This window comes from Dermochelys coriacea, chromosome 8 (assembly GCF_009764565.3).
Source record: "Dermochelys coriacea isolate rDerCor1 chromosome 8, rDerCor1.pri.v4, whole genome shotgun sequence".
Lineage (NCBI taxonomy): Eukaryota > Metazoa > Chordata > Testudines > Dermochelyidae > Dermochelys > Dermochelys coriacea.
In genome coordinates, this window is record NC_050075.1 from 31299910 (window position 1) to 31322873 (window position 22964).

Here is a 22964-nt window from a genome sequence, read left to right on the forward strand (position 1 = left end):
CAGAAGACGACACTGATTAATTAGATGACTAGAGCTAATTTGGTTTCAGTTTTTCTTTAGGTATAACAAGCTGTGCTGTTGTAGTAAATAGTTCTGCTAGGGCAATAACGTCATTATACATTTGTACTGATATGTGCAATAGGATATTAAAGGCCTAATCTATCAAGCGCCCCATAGCCTTAACTTCTACTCCTCTTCCCCCTCTGGATATGAGTAACTCCCATTGATTGAGTGGAAGTTACTTGTATCTTGAGTGGGAGTCCAGTGGGTTCTTTGACAATTCTTGGTGCATAGCATGTGCTGGAACCATGTGCCTACCACTTAGCATCATAAATGAAGTCAAAAACCTTTTATTTGGTATTAAAATTGAATTCTGGCCCTTTCACAAGATCATTAATATGGTAAGAGCATTCTGCTATATCAGACTAGTGCTGTAAAGCGTCCCAGCTCATTGCTTTTAATTGAAATGCCTGCATAATGCTCTTGCAAAATCCAGATAGTTTTCAGAAGGATAAAAGCAAAGTGTGTCCTGCCAAATGTTGTGTTTAATACATATTGTTAAATACAATCTAGTTCTTTATTTCAAACAATAATATTTATTTCTGTTAATTTTCCTGGATAAAATATTGATTTTCTGCAGTCAAATGCAGTTGCATTACTTAAAATCAATTTCTCTGCCTCAAAATGTTAGTGATAATTCTTTTATTCACTCTGGAGGCCATCAAATTAGAGCTGGGAATCATCTGTAAAATACATTAGTAGCTAAGCAGAGCTGGTTGCATTGTAGGTTATAAATGTGATAGACCTAAGAAAAAGGTAAGCTATTGCTCAGTGATGTATACAAGACAAGGGGCAAGACTTACAGTCTTAAAACCCATCAGTCAGCACTGAAAAGTAAGGATAGCACTGGCTTACCAACTAATTAAAATAAAACAATTTTAATTTAATCAAGCTTATATATTTGCTGTTACTGATATGTATAAGGAAAATTACTTTTCATGGTTAGAGACAAATTCAAGGATAATTCTTTTTAAGGGACATTGAGAAATTAAGGTTACATATTATTCCATTGTTACTTTTAGTCCCTGGCACTGTTAAATCTTAATGTGAACACTAATCCAATGGGGGTTATACTGATTTAAGTCAAAAGAGACTCAGATTGTGTCTGTAAAACATATGATAAAAGTGTGGTGATTTGTATACATTGAAATTAAGCTGGTTATAATTTTGTAATAAAAGGTTGCTAATTTTTCAGAATATGTGATGAAACAGCATCTATCCAATGTACATCTTAGTCTTCATAATTCTATAGAGCAGATTGTATTGCATATGTTACTAAAATAAAATAACATAAAAATTACTTGACATAAATATTTCATTTTTCCTTAGAGGCTGAGTTGTTGTTTGTTTTGCAGAATAGAGTGAATAGTGTAGTTTTAAAAATTTCTGCAATTAAAAATCTAATCACATTACTGCATAAATGTAATTAGTGGTTTTATCATCTACAAAAAAGTATATTTACTGTCTTAATCATAATCTAATGTCTCAGCTGACTGATGTGAAATAGAAATATATTGATATGCTCACATACAGTGCAGTATTACTTGGTATAATAAAGATAAATAAAAGAACCCTATTAAGCTGTATTAGCAGATACTTACACAAAATACCAGTAAAATAACATTTTTACTGTAGTTTTTTACCATGCCATCTCTGGCCACTCTAGCTCATTCCTCAATACTGCCTATAAAATCAGAGAGCGACATCTTTGCTTTTTTCTTTCTTCTGGGAGCACGGTTTCCCTCAGTTCCATCAGCAAACATTATGCAAACGGTATCTGCTCTTGTTCATTCGGTAGTGGCCTGTTCCAGGAGAAGATTATAGTGACCAGTAGTGGAAAGTCACAACTATTGGCTTCTCAGCAAGGCAGTCTAGTCAGGCAAAATCCTAGCCCAGTGAGAAGGACAAAAACAACCAACCCTGCATATTCTGACATTATGAAACACCACAGGAGAAGGACAGCTTTCTACTCTTGTGCATGGATGTTTCCCTTCCTGGCAGGGTTTCCTACAGTCTGATGGCTTGAGCAACCCCCCAGTTTTATTTAGCTCCAAGACCTCAAGAAGGATGAACAGCTGGTCTTACCCGTCCTATTAGAAACTAAAAATAAAATGTCATAGTGTGTGCATGTGTGAGGTTTCTGGGGCATCCTTCACCTTACATTTGGGTGCTAAGAAGATTTGAGGGACACCAGTCACAGTTGTGGGAGGTGTATGTTACCCTGTTTGAAGTGGTGTGTAATCACCATTTAGTGTTGGGGGGAATTGTGTGTAGATTTTTGGCCCCTGTGACATTTTTTTTTCTTGATAAATTCCAGAATTGGAAGTTCTAAGGCATAACAGGTGCTCACTCTCAGAAAGAATTATTTCCAACACAGGAAAAACATCTGCTTTGAGTGGACTGGTTAGCATTGTAAAAAGAGCATTTGTAAAGACAGGGTATATGACGGTGTTTAAATAGGCTACGTTTTTTTCTGGGAGGAAATTAACACTCCTAATTAGTCCCACTGGAACAGGGAATTTGCTATAGTGTGTGGTAGAGGTCACGGAGGTTCCCCTAATTCAGGCTAGTACAGAGGTAGAGCAAATGGCCAAAGCACATCATGATAAAGTTCCTAATATGGAAGGAGAATATAATGACTATTGCACTAATAATTTTACATTCCTTTGTCACATGGAAAGAGAAAAGAGGAACTCAGTATAGAGAACATTCAATACTCAGTTTGGGTTTATCAGATCATCCCAGACATTAAAGAAAATGGGAATTTTTCATGAAGTGCATTGCACATGCACACTTTCCCCAATAACTTTAAATTTCTTATTGTTCAGGTTAGTTCAGTGAACTTAGATGAACTAAAATGAAAAACTTTATAGTACTTTAAAATATTATATGGTCTGTGCCTTAATTGGATAGATTTGTGTCCCTTTCTCTTAGAAAACAACTCCCCCACCTTCACACACACACACACACACACACACACACACACACACACACACACGTCACAAAGAACCCAAATTAAACCAAGCAACCAAATCCCAATACAGGACCCAATAACTGAAAAAGGCTTTGTAAATAATAATATTAAATAATAGCAAGTTCTTACCATAGTGCTTATCTGTAGATCTCAAAGCACTTTACAAAGGAGTTCAATATCAATATTGTAAAACGTTGTCAGTTTTTTTCCCCTGTGAAATAAATGCCACACACTGCCCCAGGGTGCACATCAGTGTCCGAACATCTATTCCGTTCTGAACTGTTACAATGCATCTGCACTGGGAAAATTGGTACACATTCTTCAGCAACAATGCAGCTGTGCTAGTGCTCTCATAAATGAGGCTTAGGCATTTTGTCAGGAAAACCTACAGGCTGAGTGAGTTATGCAGGTTTTCATGCAGGTCAGTAAAAAAAAATTCTGGGCCCTTGGTATCATAAGTACAGTTGAACCTTTGCTGCCAAATTTTGTCTATTGCTCTTAGTATAGAGAAGGTCTTGGTGGAATTCTTTGAGGTCACCATAGAACTAATTCAAAAACTTTGCTAAATGTGGTTGAAGTTTTGTGCTATTGATTAGAGAATTTTCAGAAATATAATGTAAAAGGACTCGCATTTTCTTTGCAAAAAAATTAAAGGTAGGGGGAACATTTTCAAAGTTGTTCAATTTCCACTGAGTGTATTGGGAGCTATTTTGATAAAGCCCTATGTACTGCTTTGACAATTCAGGGGTAGATTTATATTAAGCCTATCTGTGTGTGTGTGCACTTCAGTTTTTAATTTGATTTTTCCTGCTGTTGTGTGCAGTCAGTTTAACTGAAAGAGAATAAAATTGATTAAAGGGTGATTGACTTCTTGGAATACAGGAGTTAGTTTTGTTTTAAATAAACGAAGCCGCTGTTTAAGACATTCACAATATCTGGAAATCTACTGTAGAGGACTACACAAAGATAAAAGATGCCACCTCAAGCTTGTTTATGTAATCACATCTTTGTTCGTGTGTATTTCAGAAGGAAAACAAAAACTAAATTGCTGCTCTATAGATGGTTCCACTAGGCTTTGCTGCTGACCTCCCTTATCTCTACTGGTGTTTCTCTTTGTAGCAAATTTTCAGTGTGCTGTTTTGTTTCAGCTCTTTTTACTGTTGTATATTACCCTTCATTCCAGATCACTCCCGCTGCTACTTCCCTCCCTTTCTAGTTCCCAGACCAGCTTCCAATCCCTTTCTCTGCAAGAAAGTGGCTGTACTTCACTACAGGAAAGTGACTTAATTTGCACCAAAATAAACTAGAATTAGGAGCATTTAAAATAGTTTCTTTGTATAGTTGTATTTTATACTTTTATAGTTTCTGCAGAATATTAACCTGCTAGTTATATTTAATTTGGAGGTGAGTGTAGTAGAATGGCAGCCCTGGATAAAAGAGTAAGGAACTTATAATGCGTTTATTATTAAGTTAGCCATGTCCCTGCTAGCCCACTGGTCCTTAACTGGTCAGGCCTGGCCCAGTGTGGAATGGGTACAAAGAATCACAGCTCCAAAGATGAAGCTCATGGAAATAAGCTCCCTGCCTTTTCAGGTAAACTTGGAGATTTTGAAAGGATGGATGCCTGTTGCACTAGATAGGAAGTTCATGTCAGATATCTAAAGCAGCCTGGAAGAAGGCATGAAAGCAGGTGTGGGAGGAGAAGGTGATTGTAGTGAGGTGTGTTATGAAATGAGAGCAGCTATGTAAGCAAGAGTAGAATTGCACAGATACTTGAAGATGAGGAGGAAAGCTTTAATTTGATATAGCAGATGAGAGGAAGCCAGTGGAGGTTTTTTGAAGTACAAGACAGATGTGGTCTAGGCAGTAGGTTACAGATGATTTTAGCTGCTGTGCTTTAGACAGAATAAAGCGGAAGCCATACAGTGAATCTTCCGGTGCAATGACTGTTCATTGTAGATGATTGCTCTGCCATTGGAAAGTAGATGAAGAATATATACTATACTTTATGTGCATGCAGATGTATCTTCTAAGGAGGTCACTATGTAAATATGTTCTGTACAATGTAATGGGACAAATTCTATCCACTGGTTCTTCACTGTTTTGCACTAGTGTAAATGAGGACAAAATCTGGGCCAATAAATATATTTACGTGATAAATCATTTACAATGCAGTCATGCTCCTTGTTAGATTTTACCCTGGACAATGCTGGGCAGGGAGAATGGAGGGTGATTCTAGTACTGAACATGCACACAAAAAATTAGATTGTAGAGAAAGAATACCACTTTTGTGGGATGGGAGGTGCTTCAAATGTTAGTTTAGACGCCCACAGATAATTGTAAGACCAAGGCTTGTAGCACTGCATAATACTTCTGTATTTTGGAGAAATACTATGCTATCATTATTTCTGCATTAGCCTTAAAGGAACAATTTTGAGAGAGCCTTAATTGTATAACCTTTAATGGACTTTTAAATCTGAGAGGCTGCTTTTATTCCCATATAATTTCTGTTGTAAAATTACTCACATTTTCCCATTAATTAATCCAATATTTAGATAATCGTCCTCTTACGTTCAACTAAACTCTAGGCTGTACTAAATTTTAGCTACTATGGAATGTAAACAGTGAAACAAGAATACAGCAGACTGGGATGTTTTTAATCAGAAACGAAAAGCTGTCAGTAAGATGTGCAAATAGAGTACCAAGGCTTTGGTTTAGTCATCTATAAAATACAAGAAGACAGGTCCAATGAACTATAAGACATCAAACAGAAATGAAAAAATAGAACCTCAAACTTAGTACAGCAGAGGATGGATCTACTTTATTGTAATCAAAAAATAATTACCTCCCCACCCCCCAAATATTCAATGACAACCTGTGAGAAATGTATGTGGGGTGGATCAGTTTCCAAATTTCAAACACTGGGTACACATTTAATAAGCACAATAGGCTGTTACATAGCCTATTACAATTTTTATATTTTTGGTTGAGGCCTTTATACCTGGGCACATGGCTTGGAGGAGTACAGGAGAGTATGTGGCTTGGAGGTGAATTATATTCCTTTGAGAAGACACAAAACTACTACATAAGGAATATCTGATTCACCACTTGAAATTCAGTTTATACCTTTTTCAGCACAAAATGCTGCTGTTCAAGGTTTTTCATAAGATGATAAAGTGTTGTGTTACCATCTGTATCAATATAGACATGCACTAGAGTTCTGAGGGTACATTTTTTTTTCTGAAGCACTGTAAGCATTACTATGTGTGCAAAAAAGCTTTGAACTACTGTCACTCTAAATGGCATCACAGTGCATTCCTTAGCTTTTATTTACAGTAATTGTCATGTTGTTCATATGCTCATGACCCTCCGCAGGTGAGATTATTCACTCGTTTCATGAATGTCCAGAAGGTCTTTCTGTATTGCATTTTTACAAAACAGAAATTGCTAATATGTTGATTATTTTTAATATCGTGAGCCATATTCAGATTACAAAAAATGCTGTCGTATATTAATGATCTGACTTATATTTGTATAATACCTGTTACCCAGAAAGTTCCCAAAGCACATTCCAGACTTCACAAACTATGGTTCATACTTGTACCAGTTTTGCACTCCACTCCATTGATTTCAGCTGAGTTAATGTATGCCTGATTTGCACTGTGAAAATTAGCTCAGACTCAATATGTAGTGTAAGCACATCACCCACCACTGAGAAGTACATTATTTATATATATTATAAACACATAAGCAAATATTATTCCAATTATGCCTTTCGAGACATCAGGTAGAACTGTTGACTTACTGTTAACTGTTTGTACTCTTTTTAGATAAAAGAACTAGTTTAAAGCTTTAAATATTCTGCTAATGGTATGTCTTTAACTACTGCCTTTCAAAAGTCTTAGCGCATTAATATTTAAATTTTATTTTGGTTGCTTTTTGTTGACATGTATGTGGGTTTCACACATTTAAACTATGTACATGTATTGTGACACATGAGGATAACTGTTTAATTGGCCACATGAACCTTCCACCCTCACTCCATGTGCACACATTCCAACATGTAAAAAAATACCCACAAAATAATTAAGTAAATGTTTAATTTAAACTAGATTAATATTGAAGGATAGTTTCATTCTACACTATTTGCTATTTTTTCTCTAGTATTTTTGTTTTATTATTGCTTGGGGTTCTTGTACATTATTTGAAGTTACTACAGCAACCTGTCACCATTTGGTATGATAAAGTATGCTGGGATTAGGGTTGCTGGGGCTGAAGTTTCTCATTGTTCTCCCATGACCCTAACACTTAATGGTTCTTTTCCCATCAGTGCTACACATGCAGCTCATGGGTATTGACATTAGTGGAAATGGGGCAAATAGACACGTCCCCTCTCCAAGGCTTACAAAGCCACATTTGATTTCTTGATTGAATATCTTATCATTGACTGTGTGGTTTGTTTATACTAAATCTGTAAATAGGGTAGTTTCTTTTTAGCTTACACTTTGCAGTATTTGTACTAAGGCTGCAAGACACACTCTATAGTTCTTTAAAGTTTGATGGATCATGGTGTTTTCTTTACTGTTCAGGAGTTTTGAGTGTTTACTGGAAGAGTGGGTTTCCTCATCTGTATCTCATTGCCCTTTGACAACCTAGTGATGCTTTTGTTCCTGCTAATGATATAATGTTGTTAATTATTTGGTTAACGGACACTGCTTTGTTAAGAAGTTATATTGTCAATCTGGTGTGAAGATGTTTCTGTGCATGAAGGTGGTAAATTAATATGTGATTTATTGCATCTCTTCATAATAATATTTTCTAAGCAAAAAATCTTCCTGTTAACATCATTTTAAGTATTCCTTCATCAGTCAAGTGTTCACTGTGATTACACTTATTTTTACACATGTTTGACCTAGTTTCAATCATGCATCTCTGCTGGGATTCATTAGATACATCTTAACAAGGCTAAGCACAACTGAAATGGCTTGTCAACTTTATTTGAATAACTTCATCTTCTCTGAAACTTTTTTTATTTGCATTTAAATATTCAGTTCCCTACATATAGTGCTTCTTTAAAAAAGAAACTTAACGTCATCACAGTCAACTAGCATGTTTGCAGGAGGTTCCTGATTCCAAATGTCTTGTGCCCAAGTTATAAACATACTAAGTGAATTTAAAAACTGATTGGTTAACTTGTGGAGTTTACTTTATTATGAAGTAGTTAATGGCTCTTAAATATTATAAGATTCTTAGACAATGTAGGATAATTTAGATGAAGACACATATAGTTGCTGACAGAATTGTGAAGTATACTTAAGTTCTAACAGTGTGAGAATGGTGATGTTGAGAATGCCTGAGCACTTGTGAAATGAGAGGCTATACCTGTTTCCTGATGGCTTTTGGAGAGGGGGCGAGAGCAAATTTTCAACATAAGAAGTCAAGTGGTTAATTATAATACTCAAGGTTGCTACATGTAAATGATTAAAGGTCATACACAAAGTTAATATACAGTACCAATATACATTTAATATACCGTTCAGTCTTAACATGATATTGGGAAGTGGAGGGGGAGTCGTATTTTTGATAGCAAACCTGCTGTGCTGGCACCTTCCATTTTGTATATCAATCAGTCACATTGCTGTGAAAGTTGACAGGTTTGCTGCCAGAAACTGTCTAACAAAACTGTGATATTTATTGGTAGCAGAACTGCTTTCATTAACCAACATATGTCATCTGTTAATTTCCACAATTCCCATTTACAAGTTACTAAACTCATGTACTCATGCTAGACTGTAATACTAGATACTGCCTGACAGATTTTAAAAGTTGCCACAAATACATTAACATTCTTAAAGTCATTTTGGCTGAACAGCAAGATTAAGTACATCGACTAGAGTTTAGTACAGAGAGTGCTTATCTCAGCAAATGGTTACTTCAAATTAGTGGGAGAAAACACATTCTGTAGCATCTCTTAAAGCTTCTTAAAGAGAAAAATACAACACATGCTTTCGTGTGTAATATTCTGTAATTTGTGTTGGCAGTTATTTCTTTCAAAATTAAAATCAAGACAGTAGAAAAAATTAACAGTCTCACCACTGCAGCTTGCTATTCCTGGCAGTTGTAGATTTTAGTTCACAAAAGAGTCTAATTTGAGCAATATCTGTAAAAGTACTGTAGGACATAAAATCAGCATTTTCTTTTTGAAGAGCATCTGTAACCAAAACCATACAAATCCTTACCTGAAAGCTTTGGGATTACCCGCAGAAAATGTATCTTCTTAGCCTTACATAGTAGGCAAGGTTCTGGCTAGCACTAATGTTACTCCAAAATAAGGTATAATAAATCCTTTATATTGAAATTTTCACTGTTTATATGCAAGAACTGTACTGGGTCTGCTCACGTAGGAATAAATAAAAAAGCAGTACAAACTGAACAGCAGCTATCATATGAAAGTAAAAGACCTCTAGTGGCCATAACCTGAAGTTAAGAAAGGCTTCCCTTTTTTGCAGTAAGTAGTAGCCAAAATGGTTGAGTGGGATAAACTGCAGCTGATACTTTACAGTCATGTGTGATCTTGTTGAATTTATGATGGTAACAAAATATAAAGTCAATCAGAATTAAGAGAGGAAACTGATTTCCCCAAACCAGTACAAATTAGAAATAAACTTCTGGTTGGAAACATCAGGGACTTACTTATAAACTTCTCAAATACAAAGTTTTGAGTAAATCTGTCAGAAAACATTTATTTTCTAGACTTGCCTCTGCTGCATATTGTTTTTCTTTTAGAGAAATCCAGAGATTTTGAGTTGGCTCATTATCAAAATAATTATTGTAATTTTTTCAAGATAAAAAGTATCAATAGGAAGAGATACTGTGTTCCTCAAAGGGAAACTTTAGTCATTTACCCTTACCCCTGTATCCGGAAGGTTTAGCAAATAAGAAGCACTTCTGTAAAATGAAATGGAAACCTAAGATTATAAATCACTTTCCATTTTATTTCAATTCTGTTTTAAAATTCAGAAGAATATAGTTTTACAGAATTTAATAGGGATGAAAACAGTTGGATCCTATATACATTTTAAAGGGTTCAACAGAAGCTACTTGAAAAGACTAAAAAATTTAAGCAAATATCCTTTTTTTTTTTAGATTTTCATATCCTTCCTGTAGAATTCTGTAGCAGGGATATAATTTTTTTATTAATATTCAAAAGGATCTTATACAAAGTTTTCATTTTCTATTAATCTGTTATGCACAAGTCCTATGGAATATAACATTATTTTTAGGAATTTTAAACCACATACGAAGTCATGGCCTATAGGAAGTTGGATTACTGTCTCTCACACTGAGTTCTCTTAAGAGTGATACCACTTTTTCCAACAAAAAAAGTTGGTTAGAGTAGTATCCTCAGTATTGCCAGTTGTAAGTTATTGTTAAGCATATTTCACAATGTATACACAGTGAGAAGCACTTCTTACCTTTTGAAAATTCACATTCTGGGCTGGCACAGGTTTTGTTTGTTTTTAGTGATCTAGTGATTTGGCATTGCAAGATATAATCCATTATTTTAATTTCCTTCTAAATCAACAGTCTAGATGTGCAGTTCCTTACAATTTTTTTCTTTTTTTTATTTTAGAGTCATTTTGTGGCATGCATGACAGCAATCTTAAAACAAATGGACAACCAACATTACTCCTTTTACATTGAAACCTTTCAGACAAGTTCAGAGCTAGTGGTAAGTACAAAGTATCCACATTTAAAGCTGGCAAATAGACACATGGCTCTCAAATACTTCATATTCTGCACTGGACTACTCAGTACACTTGATTCTAGAAGCCATAATTGTTTAAGAAGAACAGATGGTTTTACCAAAGACTAGACATTATTTCTAAATTTGGAGTATGATCAATAGGCTGATACACATTTGTTGTATATATCTCTTGCCCCATAGTCCCTGCAAGTTTACTTTTGCCCTGAAGAGTGCTTGAATGATACCAGGAGTTGGATGCTACCTCAGTCAGAAGCTTGGAAAGATATAGGTGTTGCTGGTGTAGGTAGATCATTGTCTTGCCTTTTTTGTCTTCCCTATGTGTTGGGGAGGTTTGTTAGCTAGTTTGTCAAGAGATGACTCTGCTAAATGGTAAACAGTTCTTCAACAATTTTTCTCCAAAGTGCCTAAATTAATATGCTTTCCACTGTGACTTTTTCTGTCCGTTCATCTATGACTTTTATTTTTGCTCAGCAGCTCAGTGTAGTGAGCCTTTAACTTTTATTTCCAGCCTACAATTGTTATTTTACAGGACTTTGGTCCCAATTCTCTTTCCTCTTTATCTCCATTAAAAACTCCATTGTTAACCCAGATTGTGTTTTTGTGCTGAGTAGCTACAATAGTTTGATTCTCATGGTGCATCTGGGTTTGCTCCAGTTTAGCTTAGAAGTGCCTAGGAGCTGCTCTAACATGCACCAGCTGATACCATTCCCTAAATGATTACAGCAGTTCTGGGACCACACCCCTTTCCTTTTCCTCCCTGCTCTTGAAACACTCCTTGCACCCTTGGTCAGATGTAGGCAGTGATGTAGCTGCTGGATAAGACCAGTTTTTTGCCAGCTGAAAGCTCCTCTTGGAAAATTCTCAGATTGCCAGATCCAGCTGCTTTTCAGACCCATGTACTGTCAGAGAGTTCAAATGGTGCAGATCATGGCAGATCCAAGCTCAGCTAGTCTTACTTTTTGCAATGTTCCAAATGAGTCAGGCTACCTGGTAACATGGGGATATGTTGGTGTATTGTCATCTTCCAGGCACTTTGGGTGCTCAGAAACAGCCTACATTTAGCAATTTTATCAAAGTCTATGTAGTGCAGTAATCCCTAATCTACTTGAGCAAGTCAACAGGAAAGAATTGTAAAAAATTATGTCATTATGCTTATTTTTTCTGCTTTTTAAATATATTGATTTGTTAACACTTCATTTTTCCTCAATAGCATAAAAATAATGTCCTGACAATCGTGGTGATAAAAAATTATTTCCATATTATGCTGTTCAGAGACATTGTTCATTTGGTTATCCTTAACCAATTTGACTGTTAAGAGGGAACCAAATCTTCTACCGAGTGCCACTTATGTGATACCAGTGGGTGTTGATGGCACTTTGAGTGATTGGCCTCACAATTCAGTAGCTGCCTCTTAAAGCTCATTACAGAAACCTTGGGGGTAAACCTCCATATATGCAAACACTTAATGATAGAATAATTGTGTTAATGATTATATTGCAATAATCTCTGTCTCTTTGGTAAGTGTTCTTTAGAAAAGAGAGCTGGTTTGGTTTTGTTGTTTTTTGTATGAATGGTTGTGTGTATTTATAAGTTTATCTGAATAATTTCTGAATATAACTTGTACTCTATCTTTAGAAATGTGTATTTTGAAAAATTGCTAAATTAAAACAAAATTCAAGTTTTCCAAGCAATGACTCTTCTAAATGGTAAACAACTCTTCAACAATTCTACTCCCAAGTTCCTAAATTAATATGCTGTTTACTGTGAATTGTTTTTCTGTCCATTCATCTATGGCTTATCATTGCTCAAGAGCTCAGTGTAACATGCCTTTAACTTTTATTTTTAGCCCACGACTGCTATTTTTACAGGATTTTGGTCCCAATTCCACTGCCATTGATGTCATTGGTAGCTTTGCGATTGACTTCAGGTGGAACAGGATGGAGCCCTGTCCTTTGATGCTTTCCACAGAACAGAGAGTCGGTTTTGGAATATGAAGTCTGCAGGATATAAAATCATAGTTGTATTGTGTTTTGTTGTTTTAGGACTTTTTGATGGAAACATTCATCATGTTTAAAGATCTCATAGGAAAGAATGTTTACCCTTCGGACTGGATGGCAATGAGCATGGTGCAGAACAGGTAAATAGAGCCCTCCGAACAATTTAAAGGTTTCAGCAGTCTGAAAGGGAGCTTAGTGCTGGTGAAGTGAACATCTTATTCCATGTTTTAACACAAAAAATAGGCAGGGTTCCCCGTCCAGATGCCTTTTCAGTTTTACTTCATATCAAAATTGTTTACATTATCTGAGATAATTGACTTACATAATGCATGGAAAAAACTGTGTGTGCCTTTGGTCCACTTTTCAAAGACTGACAAGCAAGAGGAAATGGGTTTCTAATAGACAGGTGGCAGCATCACAAAGAAGAGTCAGAGTTGGTCTCTGTGTTGACAGACTCAGTAAAGAGGCCAAGGAGTGAACAGAGACTGTCTAGGCCCAGTCTGTCAGAGTGCCTTCCAAAACTGTGTCTGTCGTGTGTGGTTTGTTATCTCTCCAGAGGGAGAATAGTGTGTACTAGCCCCCCAAGAAAGTTCTGTCTCCTATATAATTGAGCATTACTCTCATGATGGAAAGTTCCTTTGTTCTAGAGGAGCAGAATTGTCAGCCATAGCCTCCATCCTAGACCTTTAGGCAATATTTTAGATATGTTGGACCCAGGCCATCGTGGGCCCTGAAGATAAGGACTCAGACTTTGAACTTGACTTCATATTCTATAAGAAGCCAGTGTAGAGAGTAGAGGACAGATCTGATGTGCTCGCTGTAGCCCATGTCACTGAAGAGATGTGCTGCAGCTTCCTGTATGAGTTGGTGATTCCTAAGGGTTGATGGCTTCATGCCCATATATATTACAGGTATAATCCAGGTGGGAGGTTATGAAGGCTCATATAACTAAGGCCTACTGCGGATCCATAAGACTGCTGGCTGACTGCTGGTAACTTTCTGTTTTTTATGTTTTATCTGCAATGCTTGCACCTTAGGAGTAAATGTGCTTGCTTAGAGAGAGCTGTGTGGTAACTCTACTGGTAATTATAGTTGTTCGTAGCCTTTGAAGAGAGAGCAAAGAGCAGACATTGGCCTGTTGAGATATTCTGGCTTGCTGGCAGTATCACAGTGTAGGCAGAAAACTGTGCAGCCTGGAAAAAACCCAGTCAGGAGGGAGGGAGGGAAATGTAGGTCTCTCCCTATGTGAGGGGACAGCTGGGAGCAGAGGCCTAAAAGTGAGTGCCCTTGGTGAATCACATAGGGGCAATGCAGGTGCAGTTGCCCTGAATTTTGACAAAAGGGAAGATTCCTTCTGTGAATGAATCATTAGCTATTTCGGTTATAAGTGGGTACCATGACACTTTTTATCAGGCAAGAAAGGACTGAGGCTCAGGAGAGTTGGGGGGGAGTCTATTCCCAGCTCTGTCACTGACTGACTTTGTGACCTTGGGTAAGTCACTTAACCCTTCTGTACCTCTTTTTTCCTCTCTCAGCCTTTCTCTGTCTTGTTTATTTAGATTGTAAGCTCTGCAGGGCAGGCACTTTTTCATACTACATGTATATACAGCACTTAACATGATAGGATCTAATTTGGGGTCTCCAGGAACTACTGTAGGACAAACAGCAACGGTAATGAATAGGTGAGTAAACTGAAGTTCCTCCTCACAGTTATACAAAATTCCAGTGCTCCAGGATTGAGTTACATTGGGATGGCAATATGGGAAGACTCAATGTAGGTGTATCATTGTTTCTAGTCACTTTGGGATATTCAGACAGATGTGTGGAGCGGAAGGGGGGTTAGTATTTGTAGTCCATGACTGAGAGAATAGGGGAAGGAGTTAGGTAAAGGGAAATACTGTGCTGCTCTGAGCAGCTGTTAATTAATCCCTTTCACTTGTCCAGTTGTTTGATCCATATAGGAATTGGAATATTCTTCTTTGTCTTATGTGGCAGACATTATCATTAATTTTGATACCATCATATTGAGGTCTTATGGGACTAAATCATTAATGATGTAAAATGTAAACTTTACAATGTGGGTTTTAAGTAGCTGTATGTTGTAAGAACCATATGTCTTGTTTACAAGTGTCTCTAAACTTAGCCAGCTGGGCACCCACTAACTGCCATATCCTTACATCATCTGAATAGATTTGCCTCCGACAAAGTGTTTGGGGCACATTCTTGAGTGTTGATCTGCTTAGTAGAATATTTACAGAATTCATACTCCAAAGCAGTGGTGCTCCAAAACGTGACAAACCTAATTCCTATTTTAACTTTTAAAAGCTTCTTTACTGAATTCAGTTGCAGGAAGGTACCCATTGTTGAATAATTCCCTTATCAAAGATCAATAGTCACTAGGGAGGTGGCTGGATACCTGAATTTTATAGATATCACGGGTTATAGACAAGTTCATTTCAAACTTCCTCATTCAAGAACATCAGGACATCTGTTCCTTAAGTGTAATATCAACATATTGGCATTTGGCACAGCTGTAATCCTGCTCATTTGTGCTTCATGTTATTTAAGGGGATTGACACATTTTCTTGAGATGAGTACTCAGGATTTTACCTGAAGTCTATCATCAATCTTATAAAGTCTCCAGGTGCTTTTAGTGTGATTTAAAAAAAGAAGGCAAGAAAATACAATATCTCCATTCCTTAGACATATAATGTAGAGATCCTGATTCCATTTGCCATTCAAATCAATGGAAACAGGACTGGACGTTCACAGTGATTGAAATTTCTGTAAATGAATACGCCAGTTGAGTTAGAACAATAGACTCTTAAATGTCAAATTAATCGCATTGTTAATTTCTTTCAGACTTATGTCCGGTATAGAAATATTTTACTTATGGGGTCATTTTCATGAACAAATCAGAGTTTAATAAGCTACTTTTAAAACTTATTGTAGTTCTCTGAAATATTTCATATTGTTGGAATGGAAATAGTATGTTTGTGTAACATACATCCAAAGATACACACATTGTATACTCATATCTTCACAATTGTTGTATTACAATTTGTATGCACAATTGCCATTCATGCTTGACCATGACCAATACTGACCATTTTTTAATGCAAATTGCTGTAAGTGTGGGTAAGTCAGCACTGCAGAATTAGCCAGGGTGATCAGCACCCAAGGACGCCTAGTCCAGGTATAAGCATCTCCCCAGCAAACCTCTACCTGTGTCACTGTGTCCTCACTGTTTCTGCACTCACCTGTGTGTGTCTGAGGGCAAAGCCCATAGCTATTTGTGCTGGGACATACTGATTCTTTCCCAGTCAATTTTGGAACAATTTGTCTGTCTTTCAGGGGGCAATATGAAAAGGCACTGGATAACTATCAGTACTCCAATGATTTAGTCTGAATCACTCACTGCAACACGTGGATTACAGTCCAAGTTAAAGCAGAGACTGGGCACTATATATCTTCCCCCTCCCCTTCCCCCAACAACTGAATAAGATAGCCCAGGCTTAAAGCACCTCCAAAACCAGGAAAATGTTTGTATGTAGATAGGGCAGGACAGGGGGTTGGGCTAAAACTTGGGTAAGAGTCTGGCATTACCTCTGCAGTGACGATGCACCCAAAAAGTGTTTTGAGAACATCTAGAATGAACCAGGCAATACAAATTATTTATTATTTATTTTTATCTGCCTCAGTTTTTGTCACAAATTGGCAGTCTTGGCCTTTCCCAAGCCCACTCTGTTAAACTAGCTAATCACTTGAGTACTCCTCCTTATTAGGCATGAGCTCCTTCAACTGAGCCTGAGGATCAGCTAGCTCAGCCTCCAGCCAGATTAAAGAGCTCAGCTGGGTTAGCGTATGACCACCTGATTGACCAGACTGCCTGACTGGTTGAAGGAAGCTCCTAGGCCTGCTTTTAAGGTCATTGAGCAGCGGCAGGTCGTTGGCTGTTCAGTGTGTGTGCCTGCAGCGGCAATCACTCTTGTGCTTTCCTGGTTCCCAGCTAGGGTGACCAGACAGCAAGTGTGAAAAATCAGGATGGGGGTGGGAGGTAATAGGCACCTATATAAGACAAAGTCCTGAATATCAGGACTGTCCCTATAAAATCGGGACATCTGGTCACCCTATTCCCAGCCATGACACTGCCTTATTCTTGTCTGACTCCAACCTGCTCCAGTCTTGCTTTCCTGCTTGCTTCTGACTCTGGCTCCAACCCATCGCTCTGGTTCCTGACTCCCAACTCCTGCTCTAACCACTAAGCCTGATCTTGCTCCAGGCATTAGGCCTGACCACCCACGCCCCAGTCATGACACTACTGCACTCCTGCTATATGTAGACTTCTCAGAACTGCACAGATCCAGGAAATGAAAATGGAAATCACTTACTGTAATGTGTTTTGAGAGGAGCGGCTGGTATAAACAATGTATCTGATATTTCAAAAATATATCTTAAGGCAAGAAAAAATAATTGACAATGTACAAAATGACAATAGGTGCCTTAGGAAAGCCTAGCTAGGTAGAAAACATGACTAGAAGTCATGCTAATTTTTTTTCTTAGTTGTTCTAGATATCAGACACATTAGTACTTACAGGTCTGTCTACTCTACTGATTTTACACACACACACACACACACACACACACACACACACACACACACACACTTAACATTCAAAACATCATTTGAAAGATACAATTTAGAAAATGTGTTTACAGTAAAGCAAAAAAGGAAAGAAGGGGGAGAATGTATGAGAAACAGATGGCATTTGTGTTGTAGTATGTGGTTTGCCTAATATCATCTTGTTTTTCTCAGGTTTGAAACTCCTCTTGTCCCATTGGGAGAGTTTCATTTAGGGTTGCCAACCCTCCAGGATTGCCCTGGGGTATCCAGAAATTAAAGAATAATCTTTAATTAAAGAGTATGTCATGTGATGAAATCTCCAGGAATCCATCCAACCAAAATTGGAACCCCTAGTTTCATACCTTCCATTGATAGGAGGTTGGTTAGCTCTTCCATCTGGTATTGGATAATAAGATGTCCTTCTGCCATTATTTAGCAGTGATTTGTTTGACTAGGGTAAGGATAATCAGAGCATGTTTGCAGAGCATGGGATGGGATTAGATTGCCTTTGTTTAACCCAATGGTTCTCAACCTATTTACCGTTGTGAGCTCTGCGGGAGGATGGTGTGAGTGTGTCCCCCTCCCGCCCCCCAGCTGTTCTGAGGGGCAGAGAAGCAGGAACTGGGTTGTCACAGGGGTTTCTTTAATTCTCTCTTCCTGGGGGAATGTGTGTGTGTGTGTGTGTGTGTTGTTAGAGGCATACTTGCTGACAGGTATTTTGAAATAAATTACCAAAATAATTGAAACTGGTGTGATTAAATAGTGTTATTTTGACAAATAAAATTTGCAGAATTTTAAAATATTGTATGCACAATTTTTATTTTTTTGGTGCAAAATCCACCAGGAGTAATTATTGGAATGGAGAGAGGAGAGGGTAACTGATGTAGTTGGTATTTGTTGGCCTCCTGGAAGAAGTGAGTCTTTAGGAAAAGACTTGGTTAAGCTGAATTGAACTTTTAAGCTACCAAATTCAATTTTGATTATGTTGATTGGGCTTTTACCTAGAATTTCAATGGAATCGTCTTTCCAGAAGAGATGTGCTGTTTTTGTGTTTTGTGACTCAGATGTGTCTTGGATTATGCTTACAGTAATTAGGAGTCAGAGATGCCTGTTTAACCTTGTTTAACATGTTCTTTGAATCATGGCTATATAGTTACACCTGGCTGTCCTCTTACTCCTTTTCCTGGCAAAACTGGGGGAGTTGTTGTCTAGGCACATTCTTGCTGATCATTCATAGTTGCTCTCCAAGTAAGATTCTATTGTCAGCAATTACTACCAGGTTTTTTTCACTGTCTGAGGCAGGTTTAGGTTCATAATGAGCAAATTTAATTGAGTAAAAATTTCTTCTACCCTCTTGTGCTTCTCCTATTAGCAATTACGTTATATGTATAGGAGATTAATCTGAAAAAGCAGCATTTTAGTACTTTGGTAAATAACCAATCCCTTGTTTATTTGCAGGCATATAAAACTTTTCTTGTCTAAATTGTTCTGTACATCTAGGAAAAAATATCAGCTTCTGCATCATTCATGAATACAGTAATTTTAATTCTACAGAGCAATAACATGTCTATCATTGCTCAGATCGTATTCCTTTGGGGATCATCCAATATCTACATTGCATCAATTGACATTAGAATTGTAATGCCCCCTTATGACTAATAATTCTGTGGGACAATTTGATCCAGGCAGGCTTAGGGTTTATATTTATATTGCTATAAAGCTTCCATGTTCCAGCCAAATGAAAATGTTTAAAGAGACGGTCAGATTAAAAATCATAGATTGTAAAGAAATATATTCATCAGTGCTACTAAGAAAACCTTACATTATTTAATTATGTACATTTTGCAGCTCTCTGTGTGTGGCTGGTGGAAATTATTTGTCTGTTTTACTTTCAGGCTCTTAATGCTGTAATGTTGGGGCATCCACTACTGCAGGGAAAGGTTGTTGTCTTTGGTGGTGGTTTTGTTTTGTTTTTATTGTAGAACCATTTCTGTTGTTCTTGTATCTTAAAAAAGTTAAAATTGAAGCTAAATACTCAGTGCCTTTTTAAACACTTAAATTACCTCAGACCAAAGTGGTGATAGGAAAATCTTGGGGAGTGCCGGTTGTTTTTTAAGATAAGAAAGGGTTGATGGGCCCAACATTGCATTCATAGGCATTCAGCACACTTAGAACCCATATTTACTGTGCAGTGGCTTATTTAGAGGGCTTTTTAAACCTCTTAGGGTACATTTTACCAAGAAAGCCTCCCATTTCTGAATTTGGAAAAATGTAAATGACAGATTGTAAGGCAGCTCTATTGAGAAATCTAGCCAATGGCAGAGTGTAGTTGGTGCTGGCTCTCTATAGGCATTCACAAAACCCGACAGCCCTCCCAAATGCTCCTATTCATTTTTATGTTGTTTTGCATCCAGCAGGAAAAGTGCTGGCTGTAGCAGTTGACTGATTTTTTTTAGTGCACTATGATATACTGTAATATCAAACCTAAAAACAGAATGCACATAGTTGGAGGCAAAAGGAAGCAAAGTGTAGATAAGTTTGCACAAGCTAAAAGTGGTTCATTATACTGCACATGGTGTGTGGGACTCCCTCACCAGTCTCTCTCACATATCCTAGACAGGTACAGAAAGATAAGGGGAGTGTGAGTGGTATCACAGCTATTTACACTGATTAGGGATGACCTCATAAATAAAGACTGGACTGGAGCCATGAGTGGGTTACATAATGTTCCACTTAGCAAGCTGAATTCTTTTTGCGTTATATATTGGCTTAAATTTTACCTCTGAATTTGCTGTGCTATCTGTACAGTGGTCAGCTTTGCCTAACTTGGATTTGTTTTGAACCGCATATGAATAGACTTTTACTGACTATCCAACACTTAATCGGATAAAGGGGAAAAGTTCCCTAGTCTAATTGAAGGGTCTGGTTGTCACCCTGCATCTCTAGTGATGCTCCCTTTATTTCCTTCTCATGTCAGTTTTTCCTGCCTTACCTACTCTCCTACTTCTGAGAGTTGCTACTGGTCTGTCACAATGAACAGCTCCTCTTACTGGTCTAATAGGGAGCTATACTCCCCACTGTAACTTTCATTTCATATACAACACTCCATTTAACAATTTTTAAACTGACTTCTTATATGATTACCATTGTACTCTCCATGAACAAACACCAATACCAAAAATATGGCTTCATTCTTTTGTGGCCTTAAGCACGCTTTTAAGTTGAATAGCACTAATGGCTTCTTGAGTCTCCCCTGCCACTTAAAAAATACTACAGAGAAATGTTGTATGCAGTGTTGTTGTAGCCATTGGTCCCATTGGATATTAGAGAGAGAAGATGGGTCAGGAAATATTTTTATTAAACTAAACACGGCTGGCTAGAGAGATGACCTTACACAGAGCTCTTCTTTAGGTCTGGGAAAGTAACCCAGAGACTCACTGCTAAATACAATGTAGAACGGATTGTTTAGCAGAAGTAGTTAATACACATATCAAGGGACTGTTCAAGGTGAAATATTGTCAAACGTGCATATATCCTAATACATATATTAGATCTAGTGAATAAAAGGCAAAAAATGATAAAGTGGGGTGCAGATAATAACTTTAGTTTTAGTGTTTTCCTCACTGTATCCCCAAATGCTTTACAAAGACAAATAATCCAAAGCAAGCCAGTGGTATAAATTACACAATGCATTGGCGTAAAAGATCTTTGTAAACATGTCATGAAAATGTGCTATCTGGGGCACAAAATCTGCTTTCCCATTTCTATGATGATGGTCATGAAAAATAATATCTTATTGTTCTATCCAAAAGGATTATTTGCTACAAGTAGAATATCTTAAGTCTGTGGTAATGACATTGTACAGATATTTGAATAAATAAAAGCATTTGTCCACAGGGATAATAATAGAAGAAAAGAGTACAAAGAAAAGAATGTATTTTAAGGTAAAGTTTGAGAAGAGACATTAACTTTGAGACTGAGACACACTTGGCAATGCTGTTCCAAGTGGCAAGAGTTGAAGAGAAGACTAATATACAACAGTAGGTGACCTTCTGAAAAGGGAGGGGGGAGAGAGAAGATGAATATTAGATAAGGAAAGGGGAGAGAATCAGAGAGCAACATGCAAGATTGTGGAGAGTTTTAACCATAAGGAAGGGATTTTAGAACCGTCATTCAATATTTGGAAGGCCAGTAGATTCATTTGAAGATGGGAGTGAAAGTGTTACCCAGGGGTTTCAGAACCCAACCCAGTGGTAACTTAACTGTTTCTCTTCAGGTAGTGTCAGGAATAAATCAATGGGGATACAGTTCATCCATCTGATAAATGATTGATACAAGTAAGAGTGCTTTTACCTAAAACTACTTTCTTATTAAATCTCAAGCATGGACACACAAATATGCTGTCGCAGTAAGGTTAGAGCATTTCAAAATATGTATGTTTACCTAAAAAGTCTGAAATGACTTCAAGGAATCAACAGCCAAGCTTCCAGGGGGCTGCTGGGGAACTTAGCTATGAAATGCTTGCCCAAAGGAAAGTTTCCTCAGACTGCTCCAAAGCACACTTTATAACTAAACTTTTTATAAATTTTCTCTGGACAAAGCATATAACTCATAAATAGCCTCTATTAGGCTAACAATTTCCCTAGCAACAGCCAATAACAATTCATTATTCTCCTTACCAGCAAAGCGTTTGTAGTCATAACAACAATGACAACATGCAAGTTAGAGGCACCTAAAACCAAGGCTGTCCAAATATTCCTTCTGTTTTCATGGAACCTTAACTCCCTGTTCCAACATCCCATTCTGATAGCAAAACTGTAAATATGCAGTTATATGGCCGTGTCTCTCAGGTTTCTAAAACTATCTCTAGCTATTTGATGTTTGGGTTTCAGGGTTTGAACATGCAAAATTGCTGGCTGCAGTACTGTCAAGTTCTGGTTATTTGTATGTGAGAGTTGGGGTGGAATTGGGGAAAAAAAACATAGTGGTCCTGTCTCAAGTTCTGCCCTCAGACAAAGAGCTATCTGCTTGAAAGCAGAAGCAGCAATGTGGGAGGGCCATGTTGCAAAGATAGTGTGGCGGGGGGGGGGCAGGTTAATGGTCATAGGAGAATTGTAGGATTGAGCAAGACAGATTATAAATGAGAGGAAAATGGGAGGTGTAAAATGAAGAGGGGAAAAAATGGCTTTGAAGTACCATTTCAAGATGTTCCTTTTCTGGTTTGAAAACAAATTAGTTAAAATACGTTGAGTCAAAGCCATACGCTTATTTGGTAAAGACAGTATGTGAAAATGGAGGAGTCCTTTGTTTCTGAGTGAAAATAAACCTTGCATTCAAATTTCGCCCATTTGTAGTTTTTTTTCTCTTTTAACCGAGGTAGAAGGGGGCATCAAAATGTACCAGGAGGATAGGAAAACAGCATTATGAAGAGCTAAACATACTAAAACTAGCAAGGAACTTGGCTGCCAATGTAGAAAGTATCAGGATAAATAGTCCATGTCACAGAGAGTGGTCCATCCTCCAAAGAGTTTTGGTTGTTTA

At 37.4% G+C, this 22964-nt stretch overlaps 2 protein-coding genes across 4 annotated transcripts in view; one reads left to right on the plus strand and one right to left on the minus strand.

Moving 5' to 3' along the window:
• Positions 1–9453, minus strand: part of INSYN2B (inhibitory synaptic factor family member 2B) — a 116567-nt gene extending 107114 nt beyond the window's left edge. Inside the window, exon 1 of the mRNA XM_038413733.2 lies at positions 9274–9453. The gene's annotated coding sequence lies outside the window, so the exon portion shown is untranslated. The remainder of the gene's footprint in view (positions 1–9273) is intronic.
• Positions 1–22964, plus strand: part of DOCK2 (dedicator of cytokinesis 2) — a 493769-nt gene that overhangs the window by 347650 nt on the left and 123155 nt on the right. For 2 of the 3 annotated variants that reach the window (XM_038413725.2, XM_043491017.1), the window contains exons 28-29: positions 10668–10766; positions 12845–12939. In XM_038413725.2, the coding sequence (XP_038269653.1) occupies positions 10668–10766; positions 12845–12939 (194 nt within the window). Of the gene's footprint in view, positions 1–10667; positions 10767–12844; positions 12940–13710; positions 13751–22964 lie in introns of those variants that run through there. The other variant, XM_043491018.1, reaches the window with a different exon arrangement.